Here is a 22,231-nt window from a genome sequence, read left to right as displayed (position 1 = left end):
ATAGTGGGATTAGCAAATTGTAGAAGCAACAAATGAAATTCAAAATGATTGAGAGAAAATTCAAAAACCCAGCAGATGATGTTGCAGGGTATTGCATGCACGTTACTGAAACATGAACTGTAAAGACAAAACGGAAAATGCCAAGCATTTAAAAAAAAACATTAGGTGCTTATGTTGGTATATCATTTCCATATGCTAGACAATGTGGTGGAAACAAAGAAGCCAAACAAAATGTTGGGGCACATAGGCAAAAGTGTAGAATTCAAATTTAATTTAAATCTTACAGTACAGGGATATAACTGTATGTTGAAATGTTGAAGTTTTATAATGAATAACTAGTAAGACCCCATTTAAGAATACTATATACTGTTTTGGTCACCACCTTATCATATATTTCTGTTCTGTTTGCAGTGTTACCATTTCAGTCAGGCTGAAAAGCACTCTAGTAATGTGAAAGATCCTATTGCTGCACAAAAATGCCATACAATTACTCTGCAAGAATACAGTTTCCTTATTAAAGTACTATACAGTACACAATAATAATACTATTTTAACAGTGTCAATAATATTATCTATCCATCCATTTTCTAACCACTTTATCAAATTCAGGGTTGCTGAAGAGCCTATCTTAGCAAGCAGGGTACACCCTGGATGGGACGCCAGTCCATCACAGGGCAACAATAATACTAATGATAATGATACCAGCTGTAAGTGTTAGCATATCATATTTGAGTGCGTTCTGACTTTAAATGTAGGCTTACATCAGGCTGTGTATCACATAACCCTTAAAATAGACAGATTTTAAAATTTGAGTCTTTTGTTAAATGTAGTTAAGTCAATATGTCACCAATGAAAAGAGGCTGCAACAGAATTTATATTGATTTACTGTACAAGGTTGCAGAACTTGCAATTGTCCCTCTTAAGACCATTAGTCTTCTTAGTACTACTTAAGTATTCTTAGGGGTTTATGATCCAGGGTCCTGTGCCACAATGTACTGTAACTCAGATAATTTTAGAGTTGGGCATTCAAGCTCCCAATATTATAGGGTATTTACATCAAAAACATTTTAACCTCTTCAGTGACCACGCATAATAGATACATAATTAGTCAGGTGATTATTTTGTAAAACTCTACAGGGCCTGAGATTTTAGGTCTTTCCAGGCAAAATGGAAAATGCGAAGGTACTTTATAAGGAAATAGGCAGTAGTTGAGTTGCTTCTCAAACAATGTCTGCAATACCACCCAGTTCCTTTTTATTTTGGTCTGCTGTCAGTATTTGAGCTTTTTTAGTAAGTAAAGAAATATACATAGTTTGATCTGCTTTATTGATCTCTCTGAAGTTCAGGCAATGCCTGCTAATGCTGTGCTAAAGAATACTGTATACAAGTCACGTGTGCCCCTCCATGCGTGGGATTATATTTGGTAGTTGGATTATTTGATAACACAAAATTTGCAGTTTTATTTTTTGTAATACAAACCTTTCAGAAAATTTTCAAGCATGAACAGATGTCCTTTTGTCCTCATCTTCTACTTAATCCTGCTAAATTCATGAGCACAGACATGGCTTCACCTTTGGATACAGGTTGTATAGGCTCTGTTAATTGATGCTGTCAATCTATATAACAGCACTCTCGATTAAAAAAAGCAGAAGCTCAGATCTGTACTCATTCACTCCTTAATATACAGCACTCTCCAAGGTTTACAGATCCTCAGAAAGTTATCAAGCTCGAAGGACACTAGAGCTGTCCAGAAATTATGGACACATTGAACAAACTGAAACATTGACGAGAACACTTAACTTTCAATTAAATTTTAAAGTGTAAAGGTAAGGTCACATCTGCCTTAGCTATGTCTGAAGTATGCCTTCGACAAGATTTAAGATGAGAATTTTTCAGTAAAGGCTACTTTACTGAAAAACCCATACAGGCCAGCTTTGTGTAGGAAATAGGATATTTGTGTATGAACAGTAACTCACATCTCAGACATAGAACTTGCCAAATCTTTCAAAGTCACTGTTGGGCTTCACAGTTGCTTCTCTAACCGGTTCCCTGTTTATCCATCTGTTCAGTTTGGAAGGGGTGGCCTGATATAGGTAGAGTGGTATGATAAGTTTCCCTTTTCTCAATATTGGACCTCACTGTACTCAAAGGGATATGTAACCTTCTCTTGATCTATGCCTCCCTACTATTTAATCCTTGAATTGTTTCAGAAGCTCCTCGGTCTTCATGGTTGATTTGTTGTATCACTTTGTGAATTGAGTCATGAAATTCAATATCTGAGGGGACTTGCAGAGAGAGATGTATTTACTCTGAAGTCAAGTTAAACCACTTTGATTACACACAGACAGAGATCATTACACTAATTTGGTGGCCTTTCAAACTATTGTTCTGCACCTAAACAGAGTTAGGGTTGCCTACTTATGCAATTGAGAATCCTTTAATTTAAAAAATATATAGTATTTATTTGCACACCACTTAAAGCCCCATCAGATTGATAACTCAGTGGTTAGCCTTGCAGCACCAGGCCCTGGACTCTGGGGTGCTATCTCCATGGAGTTTGTATGTTCTCCCCTTTGTTTGGGTGGGTTTTCGCCAGGTCATCCCACAGTCTAAAGATATACTGGTAGGTAATTTGGCTTCTGAGAAAATACGCCATGGTGTGAGTGTGTGCTTGTCTGTGTTTTTGTTTGCCTGCCTTGCAATGGAGTGGTGTCCTGAGCAAGGTGTACCCTGCCTTGCGCCCATTGCTTGTTGGGATAGGCTTCGGCTCACCCACAGCCCTGAATTGGATGAAGTGATTAGAACATGGGTGGATAAAGTCTGACTACAAGTTTGGACGGCAACAAAATGTTGCAATTACCAAAACTTTGCAGGGGGTGAATACTTTTTCAAGATTTTCAAGGCGTTGTATATTGAAGTGCCACGAATATTCAACATTTCATGTTTTACTTCAATAGCACACTCAGTATATGTATAATATAACATTTTAAATAATAAGCAGGTATGTTTTTTGATTGTTTGGGTAGTATTGTTTCCTTAAATAGCAAAATACTGAGACTAGGTCATTTCATTAAAGGTTCCATGTGCTCAGTTTATGGTTTATGAGTTGAACTAGAATTCCCAAAAAGTTCATTAAGAATTTAAAAATGCATATCAAAAGGATATGATTTAAAAAAATGCGCAAACAGCAAGTGATAGCTCAGCAGTTATCCACATGTTTGAAGGTGGCCTTTCTGATATTGCTGGAAGAATGAGATGTTCGCTTCATCAATCATCGGGCTAATCCTTATAAACCAGGAAACCAGTTCTGTGTGCAACAGGGCACGTCCTGGAATGTAAGACATCTCCACCACCACAGAAATCATTATCAGACTTCAGCAAAAAAAGAATGATCTGTGCATCAGCAGGTCAAAATGACTGTAGTTCACTGTTTGCATTAAAATGGTTTGCATGCTTGGAGGCTGTTCAGTGGTACGTAGCTGACAGCAAAGAGATGACATCACTATCTTCTGTGAACCAGAGATCATCTAAGGCAGTTGCAGAAAGATGTTCTGTATGTTGTATTTTATTCACTGATGAATGTCATTCTGCTTGACAGACTTAATAGAAGGCAGTGTGTTTTTACATGTCATGAGCATTATGTTAACGGTTGCATTGGTCAGACCAACCAGTAAGGTGGTGAAACTGTAAAATAAAAACACCTTTGCAGATTGAGGGTAAAATTACTTCTCTGTGCTACACTGAGCTCTGTTATTTTTCTTTTTCTTTTTTTCATTTTGTGTTCCAGTAAGCTTATCAGGAAGTGTTGACATTTTGAGAAGATCACACAGTGTTTGAATTACAATGATGCAACATCAAGAAAAAATACTAAAACAACCTGATGGCCATGACTGGCCATCCTTCACCAACTGGCTACAGATACACAGGAAGAGTATCAGAACATCCCATAGTAGTCTTACCACACAGTAGCAATCCTGACACCTTCCGATAACAAAGGGATCACTATCTGCTGTGATAAACATTACCTCAAACATAAGCATACAAATTGTGTGGAATGAACGAGATAAATGTTGGGTGTGTACTACAGGGATCTTCTTCCACCAGGTCTGCAAGGCGGGTGCCAAATCACTGATTTTATTTGATAGTAATTGATGTTCACACATGCATTGGCCTAACTCATCCCACAGGTGCTTGGCTGGCTTCAGGACTGGTAATACTACAGGCCACTTTCAACATTGGGAATGATGGAAAGTGTAGCTCTTGAGAGAGTGCTACTATAAATGGCAAATGCCCTGCATGCTCTCAGAGCACATTCCTTCTCTCTTTCACTAAGTCATTGTATCACAGCAGTGATTAAAACTTCAACAGACATTAAGATATAAGATATTTACAGTGAAAAGTATAGATGCAACAGAACTTGCAGATGTACTGTGATAAGACTGAGGTTATGCTCATAGGATTCCAACATCAGCTTTGTAAAGTGGTTAACAATTGGTAACAACAATGATGTTGCTGTAGGTGACTGTACTAAAATTCAGCCTTTGGTGGGTGTTAGAAGCTTTTGATGTTAATTTTGCCAGTGTGATATCATTTGAAGTACAGCATATGCTAGGAACATGACAATGGCATATTTTTTCCTCCTGCATAACATTACCTTACTCTGGCTTTTGAGTTAGTTTGCTATACATCTTTCTACTTTCTTTTTGTTTGTGTTGTATATTATATGTGCGAGATTGTACAGTTCTTTGCGCTTCTTGAAAAACAGTGCTAAACCTGTGATACTTTTTTGCATTTCTTAAGTAATAACTTGGTGTAAAAGTGTTAGGTGTTAAAAACTCAAAATGAAGGAGTGAAACGGTTAGTCTGTGAAGATTATTGCATTTAGATTTGAAATTAAAATATGTCATGTGAAAAAATAATCATCATAATTAATTGTGAACGTATACCCTGAGCACCCTAAGCATATTTTGTAAAGATCTATTGACACATTTTGAAACAGCTGGGGTGTTATTCCCGCTGTCCTGACTAAATTCCACTGTGGGTTTCCACAATCTGGCCTTTCTAAATTTCCCCCTTAATTCAATTGCTGAAGCGGTTTCTCACTCCTCCACCCAATCTGTGGAGTAGTGGGGCTGTTTGAAAAGGGTAGCCGCCACATGTCACCCAAGTGAGTGTTGGACACCTACATGCGCTTTAAGGTCCTTTGGGATATATGAAATATCAATTCACCTGTGGTGGAGTGATTTCAGCTGAATTTTGCTTTCATTCAGTTATGATTAGTTTGCAGTGTATGTTTTTAAAATGAATAGTCAGTTGATCATACCTGAAAAAAAAAGCCTGATATTTCTAACACTGATGGCAGAAAAGACCATCATCAGGAAAGTGGCCTCCTGGTGTCCCCTAGTGAGGAAATCCGGAACTACATTTCATTTAGATTGAACTTCCTCTGTAAGTCACGATAAAAGCATCTCATTTAACAGTATGACATTTTAGAGGATAATGAAGTGTACAGGGTCTATGTCTATCTGACATAGAACATAGACATAGACATCCAGTAGAAGACAGAATGAAAAATTATGACAGAGATTCTAAAACCTCAAAATCGAGAGTATACAAAAAGCAAAGGAACCCCAAATTTATACAAATCAATAAAACTCTACATGTAAACAGTCCATTGTCACAAAAACACAAAGGAGACATGTGGGTGGGCAGTCTCATAAACACTGTGTTTTACATAGTAGAGTGTTGAATAGAGGCTGCCATTGCCACTCACCTGAACTAAACTATTTCTCCCCTTTTTTTCAGCTATGGTGACATGGTTCCAAAGACCATCGCAGGCAAGATTTTTGGCTCAATCTGCTCTTTGAGTGGAGTCTTGGTCATCGCACTGCCTGTTCCCGTAATCGTCTCGAACTTCAGCCGGATCTATCATCAGAATCAAAGAGCTGACAAGCGCAAGGCTCAGAAGGTACATTAATGCTTTATTACAGTTATTACATTTTCTTGGCCTTCATGTATTATTTTACCAAGCCACAGAAAATGTAGCACTAAATGCTTAATTGGTCATATGAGGAAGCTATCACATTATAACAATAATAAAAAACCTTTTCTTAATTAACAAAGTCCTTTGTCAATTCCTGACAGTTAACATATCTTTTTAGCCGATACCACTGTGCGTATTTCTGTTCAGGAAGTCAAACGTTCTTCCAAAATAAACAGACAAATTAAACTTCTCATATGGAAAATCATTCAATCTGTCATAACAATTTCAGCAGCCATGAAGACTGGACAAACACAGACAAGTGCAACCCTGTACTCACAATAAGCTCTGAAAGTGCCTAAAAGTTTTGATGAATTAGAAAAGCTTGTGAATGTCTTGGTAATTGCTTGCAAAATATTGCAACTATTGTCTTCAGCTGAGCCACAGACTTCATTTAGAATTTATGATTTTTTAATAACTTTAACAGAAATTAAATGTATGTTGTTATATAAATATATGTATATTCTGTCCAATTCTTGAACATGGACTTATGTCTTAAGGAATCCAGAAACTTTTTTTGCAATAATATAGAAATTCTGCAAAAAATGTGATATTAAAACTAAAAAGAAAACGAACATTCAATATTTTGCAGGCTTTCCATTTGCCTCAAGATTGTGAGTGTTGGTGGTCGCAGTTCCATTCTTGATTCATTCCCCAAACAACTTCACTGCTATTGGAAAAAGTAGAGGTTTTCCATCGTGAAAAGTAGAATGAAAAAACATAACATTTCTGTGGAGGCAACTTCAGTGTCAGTCAAAACGGAGGATTTTAAGGTGGTCTTATAAACCATTCCCTGGTGGTGTGCAATGTACAATTTGAAAAACACTTTCCCCCAACCTGATTGTAAAGATTTTGAGAATTGATTTGGACCTTCTCACAAAAATGGCTTTCTGAACACTGTTGACAACAACTCTATACAACAATGCTTCCACCACCAAATGTGTCGTTTCTGCGATTCTCTGCTCTAGATGTTGTATAGGAATAGCAGGCTTGAATAAAAATTGAGCGATGTCACTGTACATTAGTAACAATTTACCAGTTACCAAACTTATACAAATTCAATCAAACCACAGTATGGGCACTTGGACTGAGTAGACAAGTAAGAATAAGCAAAGGTGTGGTAGCAGTGGAATGCCCAGCAAAATGTTTTAAGTATTAATTTCAATAAAGACCAGTGTGACACAATTTATATTACCTGTACTGAGGCTAATGTGGGCATATCTGGGAGCTTTAACTATCGATCAATAAACCAGGTCAGCCTAACAAACAGTAAAAGTCACATTTAATATAAATAATTTTCACATGACCATCCTGTGATTGCAAGAAACACATAGTCTAGAAGTGTGAGTAACCAATATCGGAAACTGCTGTGGCACTGTACAGGAAAGGTCCTCTGGCCTCGACAGGCGAAGTGGTAAACCAAACTCTTCCTCACTACTTAATACTAAATGTCTGTAATGTCAACAAGGAGACAGTCAGTGGCTTATTCATGCCAATTTTAATATGTGACCTGTGCACAATCTCAAGACAATATTATCAATCATGTATTGTCTAACATGTAAAATGTATTTTATCTTACTGTTTGTAAACAAGAAGCATGAAAAGGCTGGATTTATAAATAAGGTGTATAGAGATAAAATAAAACTGCACTAGTTATTCCATTATCATGAAAGTAAATCAGATCTCAATGTACCAAAATTAATTATTATTAAGGCAGTGTTTCTGGTTTTGAAAACTTCCACCAACATCAATGGGAGTCTAAACCTGTGGCTATAGAACTGCACATTTGTTCAGTGCAACTTTTTGCTAAACTATTTCCAATCATTAGTGTTCTTAACTATGTATTCTTACTGATATTATTTTGAGTACTGCTTAAGTGATGGCTTATCTGAGCAACATAGGCTTACTAAGCATATATACATCTCTACACTTGAAATCTTTGAATATACAGTAGGGCCTACTGTTTCCATTTGAAGATATTATTTGTATCTGTCTTATACAACTATCAGTGTAATTTTAAAACACTAAATCCCTAATTGGGAAATTTGCTGGTATGTATCATTGAATAATAGTAAGCATTTACATGTCTCAGACCAAATGGCAGTAAAACTAAAAATATGACACAGGAAGTTCCTTTTGCACTCCTTGGATATGGAGTGCTGCCATGTGAATGTATCATTGATTGATGTGCACATTTGATAAACACAAGAGAGTCAAAGGTGGGTTTGTCTAACCCAGAAGTTCTGTTCTGCGTTACTTTCCCCTTGGTTTTTAAGGACACGCATCACTGTCATCATCTAGACAATGTGCTCGAGCAATAAAAAAGGAAAATATGGTTCATGGGTGCATAGCAAAGAGAATAGGATACAAGACTGCTTGTCTTAAAAGTGTGCAGCACTCTCATTAGACCACATCTGGAACAGTTCTGCTCTCTAAATTTAAAAACAGTATGAATACCTGATACTATTACTCAAGGACATATGTTGTGAGGTAAGGCTGAGAGAGCCTTCTCTCATCAGACTTCAACAATAGCATATTCTGCATGAATAATAAAAAATGATGTTTTATGCAGAGCAAAAATAGTTAAAGACTAAAATAAATCACCAGACAATGCTTTGGAGCCTCATACATGGTTTCAAAAGGCTAAACTACATTTGAAAATCATCAACCGCCTAAGACATTTTTAAATTGTCGAAATTCAGTCATGTAACCTGAGCAAGGAATGAAACACTGTATGCAAACAAAACATTTCTGGTTCCATTTAGTTACCTGTAACAGACATAGACACAAAGACAGTTGCTTTCTGATAGAATTATAGAATTTATAGAATTAAATATATTAATAAAGATTTCCATTTTCCTTTTTCTTTACCAGAAATGCATCCAGGAAGCTAAGTCCATTCCTAAGAGGCCTTTAAGAATTTATTTTTGAACTATACAATATCACATGATAATTCACTGTATGCTCCCAGCTCTTAATTTAGAACAGTTAGTCCATACTTTACACAAGAGGCCCTTGAGAAAAAAATTAGTTTATTCCTTCCAGTGTCCAAAGACATAACTGCAAAACCAGTGGCAAAGCATTCCCAAAAACAACAGTCTGGTTTTCAAGTTAGCTAGAATCTCAGAAGGAATTGGATTGCTTAAGTAATGAAAGGTTAAAACGTGGAAACATTACCGTGAATGCATGAAAACTCCTGAAACAAATGCAAGAGAAATGTTGTTAAAAACTTAATTTACAGCAGCATTTCTTTCATTCATCAGCAGCAAACGGGATCAACTTGGATAAATCACAAGACTATAACACTGCAGGAAAAAGGGTTTAGGAAGGGAATAGCAAGAAAATAATTGGACATATAATTATAGACATATAAGAGAAAAATAGTATTTAATAAATATGTATAGAAAAGGAGAAAAGGATTTTGACAGAAAGGGGCATTTTAAGTATATTATGAATGGATCTTCAATACGTTAGTGAAATTTATAGATTTGTTATTTATTAATTGTTAATTGGTATTTATCTGTTCTATGTTCCAGTTGCTATTTAATGTTATCCAAACATTTTCTAATAATATGCTTAGACAAGTAAAGGTCATTACTGTATAAATTTTGTTCTGATAGTAATTACCATGTAATTAGTTGTTATCACCATTCTTGCAAGACAGCTGCATGAGTTTTCATATGCTTTGTTTGTTAAACATTTTATTAAATCAGTCTGTGGCAAATCAATTCTAGAAGCACATATTAATTCAAAATCACCAGAGCACAAAAATGAATACTAATAAGAACAACTAACAAAGGCTTGCAAACAAACAGACACATCTATTTCTATCCCCAAGTCTTCGGTTTCAGATTCGGTTTGATTAGCTTCAGGTGTAATTTCAGGTTCTTCAAATGTGCGTGTTTTGGTTGTGAACATAGGAGGTGTCAAAAGGGGTGAGGTGAACACTTTTTCAATCTCTTCAGTGTGACAGACCTCCATTCCCACTTGCTGCAGTTTCATGCTGGAAGTTTAAAAAGCTCCCCTGATTTAAAAAAAGAACAGAACATAGAAAGCTAAATGGCATATGTTTTCCAAACAGAAAGCGAGACTTGCTAGAATTCGGGTGGCGAAGAGTGGCAGCGCTAATGCATATATGCAGAGCAAACGCAATGGCTTGCTGACTGATTCACTTGAGCAGGTAATGGTCACAACTGACAGAGCAGCATCCCTCTGGTTATGGATATAATGAGCTGGTGCATGCAACTTTCAGAGTGGTAAAGGGTGTATCTGCAGAGCTGTAACATAAGTGCTTCAGTCGTGTTCTCTAATGTTTCACTCACCAGTGCCAGCAGCAATGTAACTCAGAATAAAACCTGATGGGTTTCCAGGTCTTCATTGCACTGGCCCAGGGGGTTATGGGACCCATTATTACTAAATAAAGGCAATGCATGCTGCTGAACCAGGAGCAGACACTGACAGGCAGTGGTTGTGGGGGAACCCACAACCACACCAATCTCGTCTCTTCCACAACGTTTTCCTGCAACTGCCATCAGCTCTTTTGTTTTCTTCCTCATGCATTTTTAACACACATTTGAGACACACCATTTAAGACACAGCTGAAGACTGGTCTTATACTGGGCGATTGCCCCCATGGCATCATCTTACAGCATTTGGATTTCATCGTGTAAAGGAATGAGATTTTTAATCTGCATGACTTTGGAAAGCGTTTGAAGTGTCTGGAAGGGTCGTGTATTTTCATGGTTTAAATAAGGCTGCCGATTATATACCTATCCATATATGGTTACTCTCAAAATGTGTTCTTATGCAGACTGCAGAACATTTAACAAAGAATTTCGAATTTCTCACCTGCACCATATAAGCCAAGTTTCAACCATGAACGATCCAGTCTAAAAAACAGACATTTATAAAAGTCCATGTTGAGTGGAGGAGAAATGGTGAAATAAACCATTAGCTCCTTAACTTTAATATGGCTAGAGTATGTACCTATTTTCAGATTATGTTTGAAGGATTTTGCGTTATGTATTTTAAGGCCTCAAAAGAAGCAGGACAGGCCCTGGTTACCAAAGTAAGCTCATCCTTTGAAAGGCAACATCACCACTTACTGCATTGTCTGGAGAAAACAACGGTAAGGAGTTTTTGAAACATGCATAACTGCGTCAATACTTGTCATTTCAATAATGTTGGGTACTGTATCTGTTTCATGTTTTTATTTCCGATCGTGGATTGCTCAGTCCACATAAACCAGTAGTGAAGGTGGACCAATTACCTGATTATGATGCAGGTATCTGAATTTACTGTTCCTTTATTTCTCAGAGGGGGTAGCACTTAACACTGAGATTACTGTGTCAAGATATCCTGTCACTTTCTATATTGAGTTTGCTCTTGAAAAAGATACCATGCACAATAAACCATTCTTATAGCTAAAGGTGGATGTTTTGACAATTATTGTTCTGATGGTGATTTCAAAATGTTTTTACACGCCTAATGTTCAAAGCAAACCTTGTATTTTTATATTGAGACACTTCTATTCTCAATGAGAATTAGAGTGATTTCTCAAAGGGCATGATTTGAATCTGCACTCTGCTGAATCTTAATGTACAGTAAAGTACTTTAGGAAAAAGCACTTGGGTAAATGGAAATGAACAAAGAAAATTACTTACCTCTTACCACTCTCTCGCTCCCCTGTGTCAGATGGATACAAGGTATCTGAGAGTTCGCTGGACTCAATGGAAACTATTACAGTACATTGGCTTGCTTAAGCATATTGTTTTGATATCCCCTCTAACCAACGGCAGATCCTGAGCACTAGAACTCCCCAAAGCCAAATTATGTTATGAAGTTCTCCTGCGGTTTTTTACAAGATGGTTGTAGGGGATCTAAAATAATGTTTTGCTTGTGGAAGCAAGCCTGCTGGGAAGCAGGGTAAGTTTATTACTGCAATGATTATAGAAAATCTATAATAAGAGGGAAACAGTATGTCCTACTTAGCCACATACAGTAAGTTAATGTTATTGAAAGCTGTGCAGTGTAAGGCCTTCTGTAAGTGCCTGAGGTATTAGCTCTCAAAGATGCTATTAGAATGTAATCCTTGTCATACAGTGAATCTTTAAAAAAAAAAAACCTCTTGTGAATTACTTTTCAAACTGACATGTTTCCTTGGATTTACAATTGTTTCACAACACAGTTTGACCTTAGCTAAATGTGAGTAATGCAAAACTCATATTCTCTCCAAAGAAAGTTCCACTTTTAAAGCTCATGTCTTCACTCCATTGCATTACAATTACATTTACACAATGGCTGATTTGCACATTGTCACCATTCCACCTGAGCTGCTGTTCGAAATCCACATAAGTAGTGTAAAATTTATAGTAAAAACAATAGAACATATTTTACCCAGTTCTAGTATAAGAACAAGTGAAAATTTAGGTAAAACATGCCAGCATAACAGAGGTTTGCATTGTAATTATTCACTGCCCAAATGAAACTGTCCTCCTTTCTTACAGATGTCCCAGAATCCCATGACACACAAACAACCACTCATTGTTTCTAACTAAGATAATAAAATTTAACTTGAAACTGCTTGAAAATGAACAAAAATGCTTTACATTTTCCCTGGGGAATCAATATCTCTGTCTTACCCTTTAATTTTTTTATTTAGATTTTTCCTCATCAAAGCACTTTGTTAGAGATTCCATCCTGTTTTCTAGTTAAAAATATTTTAAAAAATCTAAATTTTATATTATTTAAAAAGATAAAATTAAAAACATGTAGCCCCTAAACCTAGATTGATGTTTTTCTTGTTCTTCATATTAAATGCCCGCCATTCCGTTCCATGCCAGTTTTTTGTTTATGCTGTGTGTTGTGTGTTGTGTGTTATGCTATGTGTTGCTGTTCAATTTCTTTGCAAGAATCATGAGTTTGTGGACGAGCAGACCTATGAGACCAGCTGCATGGAGGTTTCCACAGCGAAACAGCCGAGATCTCGCTCCTCCTCAGTCTCCTCACAACATGGCCTGACGACGTGCTGCACTCGACGGAGCAAGAAGTCCTTCCGCCTCCCCAACTCAAATATGTTGGTTAGCCGCCCTGGAAGTGTGCAGGAACTCAGTACGATCCAGATCCAGGAGAGGCCGATGTCAAACAGGTACTCCAACCTGGGCAGACATCAGGTTTGCCTTGGCTGTTAGCATTTTAAGGTAGTGCTCAGTAAAGGCCAATCTTTGCACTTCACCAAATTCATTTATAGCTCTCTTTTTTTTAATTAGGTGAGCCATGCAATGTTAAAAACAAGCTTAAGTTTTCTTTATACATTATACAGTCTATTTTGGTTTATTGTCAATGCGTACGACACAATGCCTTTTTCAGTTTACTCGTCCCTTAGTTGAATCCTGCTTTACAGTTTGTGCATTATCTTTTTTTCAAACTAGTGTGAAATGGTTGAGTAAGGTCTGCAGCAGGAACAGTCAGCCTTAAGGAATTTGTGGTTGGATTATGTCTGATATTAAATACCAAAACACTGAAAGTCCATTAGGCCGCTTTGCAACACAATGTGCAGTTGAAATCATGTCTCATCTTGTTGGAATTTGCCTGTCTTGGCTTCTTAGCCCTTTAGATTTTTAAAGTGATTCGACTACAGGCAACTGCAGAAATCTTTTTGTGAGATGTACTGTGTAAACTCTCGTATTTCTGTCTGTGCTCAATTTTGTGTGTGCATTGATTTTTTTTAAAGTCGATCCAGTTTGAATGCAAAGATTGAGGAGACTGTCCATCTGAACTGTGACCAGCCATACATCACTGCAGCAATAATAAGCATGCCAACCCCTCCTGTGACAACGCCTGAAGGGGACGACACTACAGGGTCTCCAGACTACTTGCAGAGCAACATAGTGAAAGTGTCAGCATTATAAACCGCGCCTTTCTCTAAGTAAACGGTCTTAAAGAAGATCTACTGTCTGATGTGCTTATTTTCATGAGTATTTGAAGGATTGCAAAGACTGGAGGAAGAGTTTTATTTTCCAGGGTGACAGTCTTACGTTGGCTATAGGTTTTCGAAATCAAACATAGCTCTTTATGCATTGAATTTTGTGTAAAGTTAAGAGCTTGGACCTTGCAAAATAAAAGATGCAAACATTCTCTGAATATTTAAATATAGTGATCACACTGAAGCTTTTAGCAGTGGTGCACACACTATTAAAGGAAATTATTTTTTAAAACATCGTGAGTCCAAAACCTGGAAGACAGTTTCATGGAGACAGCAATTAGGCCTAATTCTGGACTGGATTAAGACATAATGTTTACTTTTGAAGCAGTAAAGTACGAATAAAGAATTTTGTTATTCAGAACTGGAAAAAATGCTATATTAGATTTGTGTATATTATGCAAATGGATGCCCTTGTGCATGTTGTATGTACAGTATCTGCAACTGCAATACTGCAGCAAACTTTTTTCCAATACACCAAGTGAAAAATCAGTTTTTGTAAGGCTGGTTTGTGCAGCTGTTACTGCCTGACACAACCTATGCTTACAGAAATTGTTATTGAGATAATTGCATTAGATACTGTACTTTTTTACTTCCGATACTCATGTACTGTATATATGTAATTTGTTTTTGTTTTGTGTGGTCTTTTGTATACAAAGGCAAAGGTGGTGTAGCTTACAGTGTTGAACCATTGTGAATATCTTTGATGCCAATTTGGACACAGTTTGTGAATTGTACTTCTTATTTGCTGTTTGGTTTGTTGTTTGAAAGAGCTTTAAGCTCTTGCATGAATCTCCCCATTTAAAATTAGATTTCTTGGTTATTTTCCAAGCATTTCATTTTAAATACCTTTTTAATAGAAACATGTTCTGCCCAATCCTCCATCCATCCTTTATCTAAAAGCTGCTTTTGAGTGTTTGCTTGTTGAGTGTTTTGTTCCTTATCATGTTGTAAGAATTTTGAGCAGAATATTAATTACGGGATAATGTTTGCTTTCTTTCTATCAGAGGGATTAGGGTGCATGCATATATTTTTATATATTTTTGACACACAATATTCCATGTTCTATGAAGATTAACTTTGTCAGAAATTCTAACCCAGATACTTATATTTATTCATGAAACATAAACATTCAAATAATATAGGCAGCCTACCAAGTATATGACAATGTCTACTTTTTTAAAGTAATTTTTAAAACATTCAATAATATTGGATTTACTCTATGTGCATTGAAAAAATACTACCACACATTTAATATCAAACCAAAGCTTTAGATTACCTTACCAGTTATGAACCATTCAAATATTTTAACATAGTTCGACAGTAGTTTAAAAAAAAGTCTGAAAACAATTGTTTTTCATAGAAACAATCCAAAGTAGCAACCAATTTTTCATTTGTTCTTGTTAGTAGATTTATAATTGAAAGCAGATTAAATTTAATAAGATGTGCAGCAGCTTTGAACACACTGATTCTGCTGCAATTCTCTTCTTGGCATAAAATATAGTTTTAGAAAAATAAAATAAAAATCTGCAATTAATTTTAGATAGATAGATAATACTTTATTAATCCCGTAGGTAAATTGATGTGTTACAGCAGTCCAGCCCAAGACAAGAAAAAACAGACATCAGAATAGTTATAAAACAAAAGACAACAAAATAAATAAAAATAAATAAAAAATAAATAAATACATAGGTGTGTGTAAAATGTGATGATCATAGTCACTGTAAAAACAATAAAATATGTGCAAAATGTGCATAGGTTTATACAGACTGCTTGTCCAAAAAGTACAATGGAGCAAACATGCTGTCCATAGACGAGCAAATGAAGGGCTAACAGTCCTAGCCTAGGGCAGCGTTATACACCCTGACAGCCGCCGGAAGGAAAGACCTGCGGAAACGTTCCCTTGATCACCATAGCTTGAGCAGTCTGTTGCTAAAAGTGCTCCTCTGCCCAGTAACAGTCCCATGAAGCGGATGAGAGGCGTTGTTCATGATGGCTGTGAGCTTGGTCAGCATTCTCCTCTCAGCCACCACCTCCAGGGGGTCAAGGCTCATCCCCAACACAGTGCCAGCCTTCTTGCTAAGTTTATTGAGCCTATTTGCATCTTTTGTCATGATGCTGCTGCCCCAGCACACAACAGCGTAGAAGATGGCCACCGCCACCACTGATTCATAAAAAATGTATAACAGTGTTCCACACACACCAAAGGACCTGAGTCTCCTAAGAAAATAGAGTTGGCTCTGACCTTTCTTGTACAGGGCATCAGTGTTACCAGACCACTCCAGCTTATCATCCAGGTGTACCCCTAAGTACTTGTAGGAATGTACGCCCTCTATGTCCTAATCCTGGATGGAAACAGGGTTCAGCGGAGACTTATTCCTTCGAAAGTCGAAGATCATTTCTTTGGTCTTGCTGGTGTTAAGCTGGAGATGGTTAAGATGACACCACTCCACAAAGTAGGTAATCAAGCTCCTATATTCCTCCTCCCTCCCCTCTCTAATACACCCCACAATTGCAGAATCATCTGAAAACTTCTGCAGATGACATGTCTCAGAGTTGTGTTATGATATACATGAATCATATAGGAATGACATCATTAAGTAAATAAGTAAATTTGTGAACTACGTATATATACACATAGGCCTCTTTCACATACACATCTAACACTGCTTCAAAAGGCTATGGGTGTCCCCAACATAAAATATGGATGCTTGGCCCCCAAATCCTGCAATGCAACTTTGACCTCAATGTCATCACTCTGATGTTCAAATTACAACCTCAGAGAACAAGAACTGTTTACTTATTAATTTGTTCTAGTATGTATCATACTAATATTACAAATATTTTGTAAACCATCACTCTGTATACTGTACCTGCCAATATAGTGCCCATCTCTATGAAGGATGACATAACTGAACCTAGTAATTATAGAACATTAAGTCTGACTTCTATTGCATGGAAGATCATGGAAACCATTAGTAGTGCTAAATTAGAGAATAACCCATATAAAGATCAAATTATAGGGTACAACCAAAACTGATTTATAAAAGATAGGCCTTATCTTACCATCTTGTTAGAGTTCTTCAAACAAGCAACATCAGTTTTGGGTGTACACATGGGGCATGTGATATGGTGTATTTAGGCATTTTGCTCAAACTGGGGTAATGTAATAGGTGGAGTTTCACATGGATCTGTACAAGGACCACTGGTCTTACCAGTTTATATCAATGATCTAGATTCTATAAATGCAAAATTGGAAACACTGAAAGGGAAAACTTCTCACTGTTCAGGCTCACAAACTCATGTTTTATTAATTATAAACCAGAAGGTATTTGACCTTAGATACATATTTAGTCAAAGTTTTTACTCCAAATTACATCACGTGCAGACAACCCAGTTGTGTGGCTGTTAGCACTGCTGCCACTCAGCTCCTGGGCCCTGGGTTTAATTCTGTACTGTGGCATTTTCTGTTTGTACTATATGTTCTCCGCTCAGTTGTATGGCTTTCATAAGGTGCTCTAATTTCCTTCTACCTTCAGAAGGCATGTGTGTGTTATGTCCAATCCAGGGTGTGTTCTCACCCTTTGCCCTGTGCTTCAGGGACTCCAGGTTGCCAATACCCTTATTAGGAATAAGCAGCTTTCTGATCAAGGATGTGTAACAGGGCTCAGTGTCTCTGAGCCTTGTTACAGATGGATGGACTACTCATATTACATAACCAAGAAAGAATATAATATGACGTAAAAGAGAGGTGTATCGAAGAGGACAAACTCATGGTATCCATATGCTAAACTATCTTAATTATCATTGCTAAACATTAAAGTACACACCAAAACCACTACCAAATGAATTCTGAAAATATGTTTACAAAAACTACAGAAAGCATAATAGAATGATTTTTAGAAACTCGTCTAAACACATTTCAGCCCCCTTGTCTGACATTATTTTGCTTTTCATCAAAATACTTTGTCATACATAGACTAACTCTAGACAGTGTACTGTATTTAATTGGTTTGTCAATGTTTTTTCATGGATTTGAATTACTGTACATTTAGTCATATTTACTTGAAAAATAATCTATAATGCTTTTATTTGCCTGACGTACTGTATTCATACAATAGCTTTTATTATAGAATACTGTATTTTGATGAAAGCATTTGATTTCTAACTCACCTTGTAAAACTACAAGACTAAATGTAATCTAGGGATTGCACACTTTTCATTGTACAGTGAAAACATTAATATACAGTACTGAAGTTGTACAGTATGTAGAGTATCATTTGCATTTCAAAGTAGAAGACAAAGATACTTTCTCAAGCATATAAAGTTATTTGATTTTTAAAGCAAATGGTAAACCTTAAAAGCAATACAGAAAGAGTTTTAATTGATGAAGTCAGTAAACTTATGATCAACAAATATTTCCATTAGGTTTGATTTAATCACAATTTGAACATAATGAATAGTACATCTACCAGCATTTAAAACATAATATTCACAGGATATGACAAGTTTAGCAGTCACCATTTCTCAAGAGTTTATTATAATTGCTGATGATTTCCAATTAATACAATAAATATGTCCTTTTATTAAAATAAACTGTACCTGAAGACACTTTCACTGGTTCAACTATAGTGATTAAATGTTACAGACAAAACATTTTAGTCACAAAGGATTGAATAACAAGTGTAGGATAAGAAATTTCTTTTGTATGTTTAGGAAGAAAAATATTTAAAACATTTACTTTTATTCTGTCATAAGTGGTGTGCAGTAACACAGTTGAGGCATTCCTTTTTCATCATTATGTAATGCCTAGAAACATTAATGTTTTAATGTATTCATACAGGAAAATATAGAGTGACCAGAATCTGAAATATTTTATAGCCTCATAGTATTCTGATATATTACAAAGTAAAATGAAGTATGTTTTTACAGATTTTTGGAAATCTATGTGACAACAGCAATATGTACAGTAAGCATCTCAGTACATTGCACTCTAACACTATGGCCCAAGCATTTTACATATTTCAATAGAAGTAACATTTCCACAATGGCCTAATATGACTTATGCAAGAATAGTTTTTGTAAAGATTTTCTTTATATTAAAACAATAAAACTACAGACCTATTTTTAAAACACAAATGATTGTGTTTAGGTGATAATATTAAAAATATTTGTTTTTGGTTGTGAATTGACTGTTGCTGATTGTGTATAGTGCGTTATGTACTGTAACAGAACTGTTATTCTTCTGTGTAATATATATATATATGAGTTAGCTGTTTTCAATCCTTTTGATTGAGATGTATTGCATTTTTAGTTAGCATCCTACTCCACAACATTTTACCAGTTCTATAGTTTTTTTTGGAGAAATAAAAAACTGCATGCTCTCATTGAAGAATCTAGATCTGTTGTAACAACAATGGAACTGAAATACTTTTTGTTTAGGGTGTTTGTTGAGACCTGAAAGGCAGTGTTTTTAGAAAAGCTTAGCTAATGTAAAATGAAATAATACAAATGCGAAATTGAATTTGTTACAGATTGTGCTATGGACAAAATATCTATAAAAATTATACATGACCAAAAAGTGTGCAGTCAGGTGCAGAGTCTATTAACCAATGAAATTACTGTCCTATTAAACTGCTGATGACATAAATACTGACCTCCTTTGTCTTTTATAACTTTAATGGATGAAGACATTTCTTAATGCTCTGAATAGAGGCTTTGGGTGTCCAACACAAGAACAGCACTAGCTAGTTTTTAGCAGTCCCCTTTCTTTCTTGGGTTTTTTGTTCATTATTTTTTGTAATTACAGAATCATTTTTGTCCAAGCAAAGATGCTAGACATTAAATAAGATACATTTGTTGGACTTACATTGTAATAAAAAAGAAACAGTAATACAGACGTTAGCCTTGTAAAGGTACATAGTTGCTATGTAGCAAGCCTACACATGCTTGGGTAAACTGAACTGGGAATTATACAACCACTATGTGATCTATTTCTGCTTTAGCTATTTTTACACAAGTGTTAGAGGTTAATAGTTTTATTTCCTGCACTGGGTCATTTTACCATATGCTGCAATGTGTATGAAGAACATTCAGCATCACCAAACACTGGGTGCATTATCTACTGTACACCACAACACAGGAAACTGCATGGTTTGTTTTTACTAATTGGCATCAGACTGGCATGTGGCAAATAAAGACAACTAACAACGGGGATGGTCATGTCTTTTTAATTAATGAGTTTAAAATCAAATTTTATTTTTCCTGGACTAAAGCCAATATAACCCAATAATGCAACCACTCTAAATTAATGTTAAGCCACTTTAAGGTATAGTTTATAGTTAAGTCCTCATGAAATTCCCTAAACCAATTCCATGGTAACTGTTACAGAGCAACAGCTCAAACACCACTATATGACAAGTAAATGAACAGATACAAACTTTAAAACAAACAAAATGTCTTTTGACAGTACTAGAAGTACATTCTATTTAGAAATTGTTATTTTGTATTTAATATCCTTTTCTTTGCTGTGGTGTGGAGGGGTGATTCAGGCGCTGGTGTTGGAAATGAAAGCTTGTGGACCAAAACCAGGAAAGATTAAAAAAAACATCCAAGCTTAAAAATACACCTTTCAGATTTCACTGTTAGGCGCTGCATACATCTGTTCTCTGAACATTATATGCTGTCCTAAAACCAGCCTTTAGAAAATGTTTAACCTAATTTTCCTTTACAACTTACATTAAGGAGATCTACCTAGTGGATTCTTCTGATGTGTTTGAGGTTTATGTACAGGGTCCATCGAATCACCTGAGTGCTGCGTGACCCCTGCACTGTCCACACCTGAAGTCCTCCTGTGCCTACCTGTAGCCATGCCGACACACAGGGGTGACAACAACCAGGAACCCACACTAAGGTCCAGTGTCATGTTCTTCAGGGCTCCATTTCCATTACACAGGTCCAATTTACAGAAAATACAAAAATATGGGGAGCTGACAAACATCGGAAAGGAAGTGATGGGATTAGAAAAAAGACTTATACAAAGTGCTGGACTGGGAGATATTTACACTCAGCAAATTAAATTGGACATTGATAAGTGGAAAGTTACTTCCACAGGAAGTATCCAAGGGAGTGCATGGGCGATTGTGAGCAGCAGAATGTTATTGCATTAAACTGATCTCAGTGTTGAAATAGATCATCAAGATGCCAAGGAAAAGCAATTAAAAAAAACAACAGAAAGTTGTATATAGCAGCACGTGTTGAATTAACAGGTAAATACACTTAACCCAGATGTCCATTTCACTCTCTGTTGTGACAGAAGGAAATAGTGTCAGAGGTGGAATTAAGGAGGAATTAATTTAGAATGTAGAACAAAAAACACATCTTTACACAAATAGGTATCTGGAAAAAAGGCATTCTAGCCAACTGGTTGAGGCCCAAACTCTAGGATCCTTCACAAACTGGCTAGACAAAAAATTAGATTCACTTAAATTATTGTAAGCACACAGCCAGTTCAGACAATATGTCAGCCTTGTCTGGTCCATATTACTCAAACTCCTCTGGGGAATGGGCAGCTGTTCTCAGTCACCTGACCAGTTGTAGGAAAAAAACATTGCTCAGGTGAGTGCTTGAAAAGCAGGAAGTGGAGGCTTTCTGTGTCAATCAGTCTGTTGTGTGGGAACGGAGGGCAGACCCACTTGCCAGATCGAGAGCTAAAGGAAGCTTTTTAAACACACACCTGACGGGTTGTCTTCCCTGAGCTGGGCAGGTGAATGAGAGCAGGTGCTCGTTACCCCAGAGGTTTTTTTGGAGAATGTGATCCCAACAAGGCTGCCATATTGTCTGAAAAGGTTGTGCCCTTACATTATCTATTTCTTAGAACTATCTGAATGAAACTTGTATGTGATATTAGAACCACATTTTAAAATAATTTTTAAAAGTCATTGTTGTGTTTTTCAGAACTTATTTTAAACAACAATAAACAATACATTTTCTGTGTTTTGAACATTGAACAGCACAGATTAAAAAAAAACATCACTGGTTCCATGTGTTTCACATTGTATTTCACATTTTCACAGTGACACATTCCAGCTGGCTACTTGACTTTCTTCCCTGGTTTGTGATGTGTAGCCTTTGAAAAAAAATATAATGTCTTGATGCAAAAGTGAAAGCTTTTATTATCGCTTTGGACATTTGAAGAAACCTCCTTAAAG

General features: G+C 36.3%; 1 protein-coding gene across 2 annotated transcripts in view; it reads left to right on the top strand.

Annotated features, from left to right (window-relative positions):
* The window catches only part of kcnd2 (potassium voltage-gated channel, Shal-related subfamily, member 2), a 163,123-nt gene extending 149,138 nt beyond the window's left edge, over nucleotides 1-13,985 (top strand). Inside the window, exons 3-7 of one of the 2 annotated variants that reach the window (XM_006633315.3) lie at nucleotides 5,806-5,968; nucleotides 10,122-10,220; nucleotides 11,073-11,168; nucleotides 12,952-13,187; nucleotides 13,773-13,985. In XM_006633315.3, the coding sequence (XP_006633378.1) occupies nucleotides 5,806-5,968; nucleotides 10,122-10,220; nucleotides 11,073-11,168; nucleotides 12,952-13,187; nucleotides 13,773-13,950 (772 nt within the window). In that variant the 3' untranslated portion in view covers nucleotides 13,951-13,985. The remainder of the gene's footprint in view (nucleotides 1-5,805; nucleotides 5,969-10,121; nucleotides 10,221-11,072; nucleotides 11,169-12,951; nucleotides 13,188-13,772) is intronic. The other variant, XM_015352271.2, reaches the window with a different exon arrangement.
* The last annotated feature ends 8,246 nt before the right edge of the window (nucleotides 13,986-22,231 follow it).

The sequence above is a fragment of the Lepisosteus oculatus genome, chromosome 7 (assembly GCF_040954835.1).
Source record: "Lepisosteus oculatus isolate fLepOcu1 chromosome 7, fLepOcu1.hap2, whole genome shotgun sequence".
NCBI lineage: Eukaryota > Metazoa > Chordata > Actinopteri > Semionotiformes > Lepisosteidae > Lepisosteus > Lepisosteus oculatus.
Note: the sequence above shows the minus strand (reverse complement) of the source record. Positions and strands in the feature narration are given on the sequence as shown.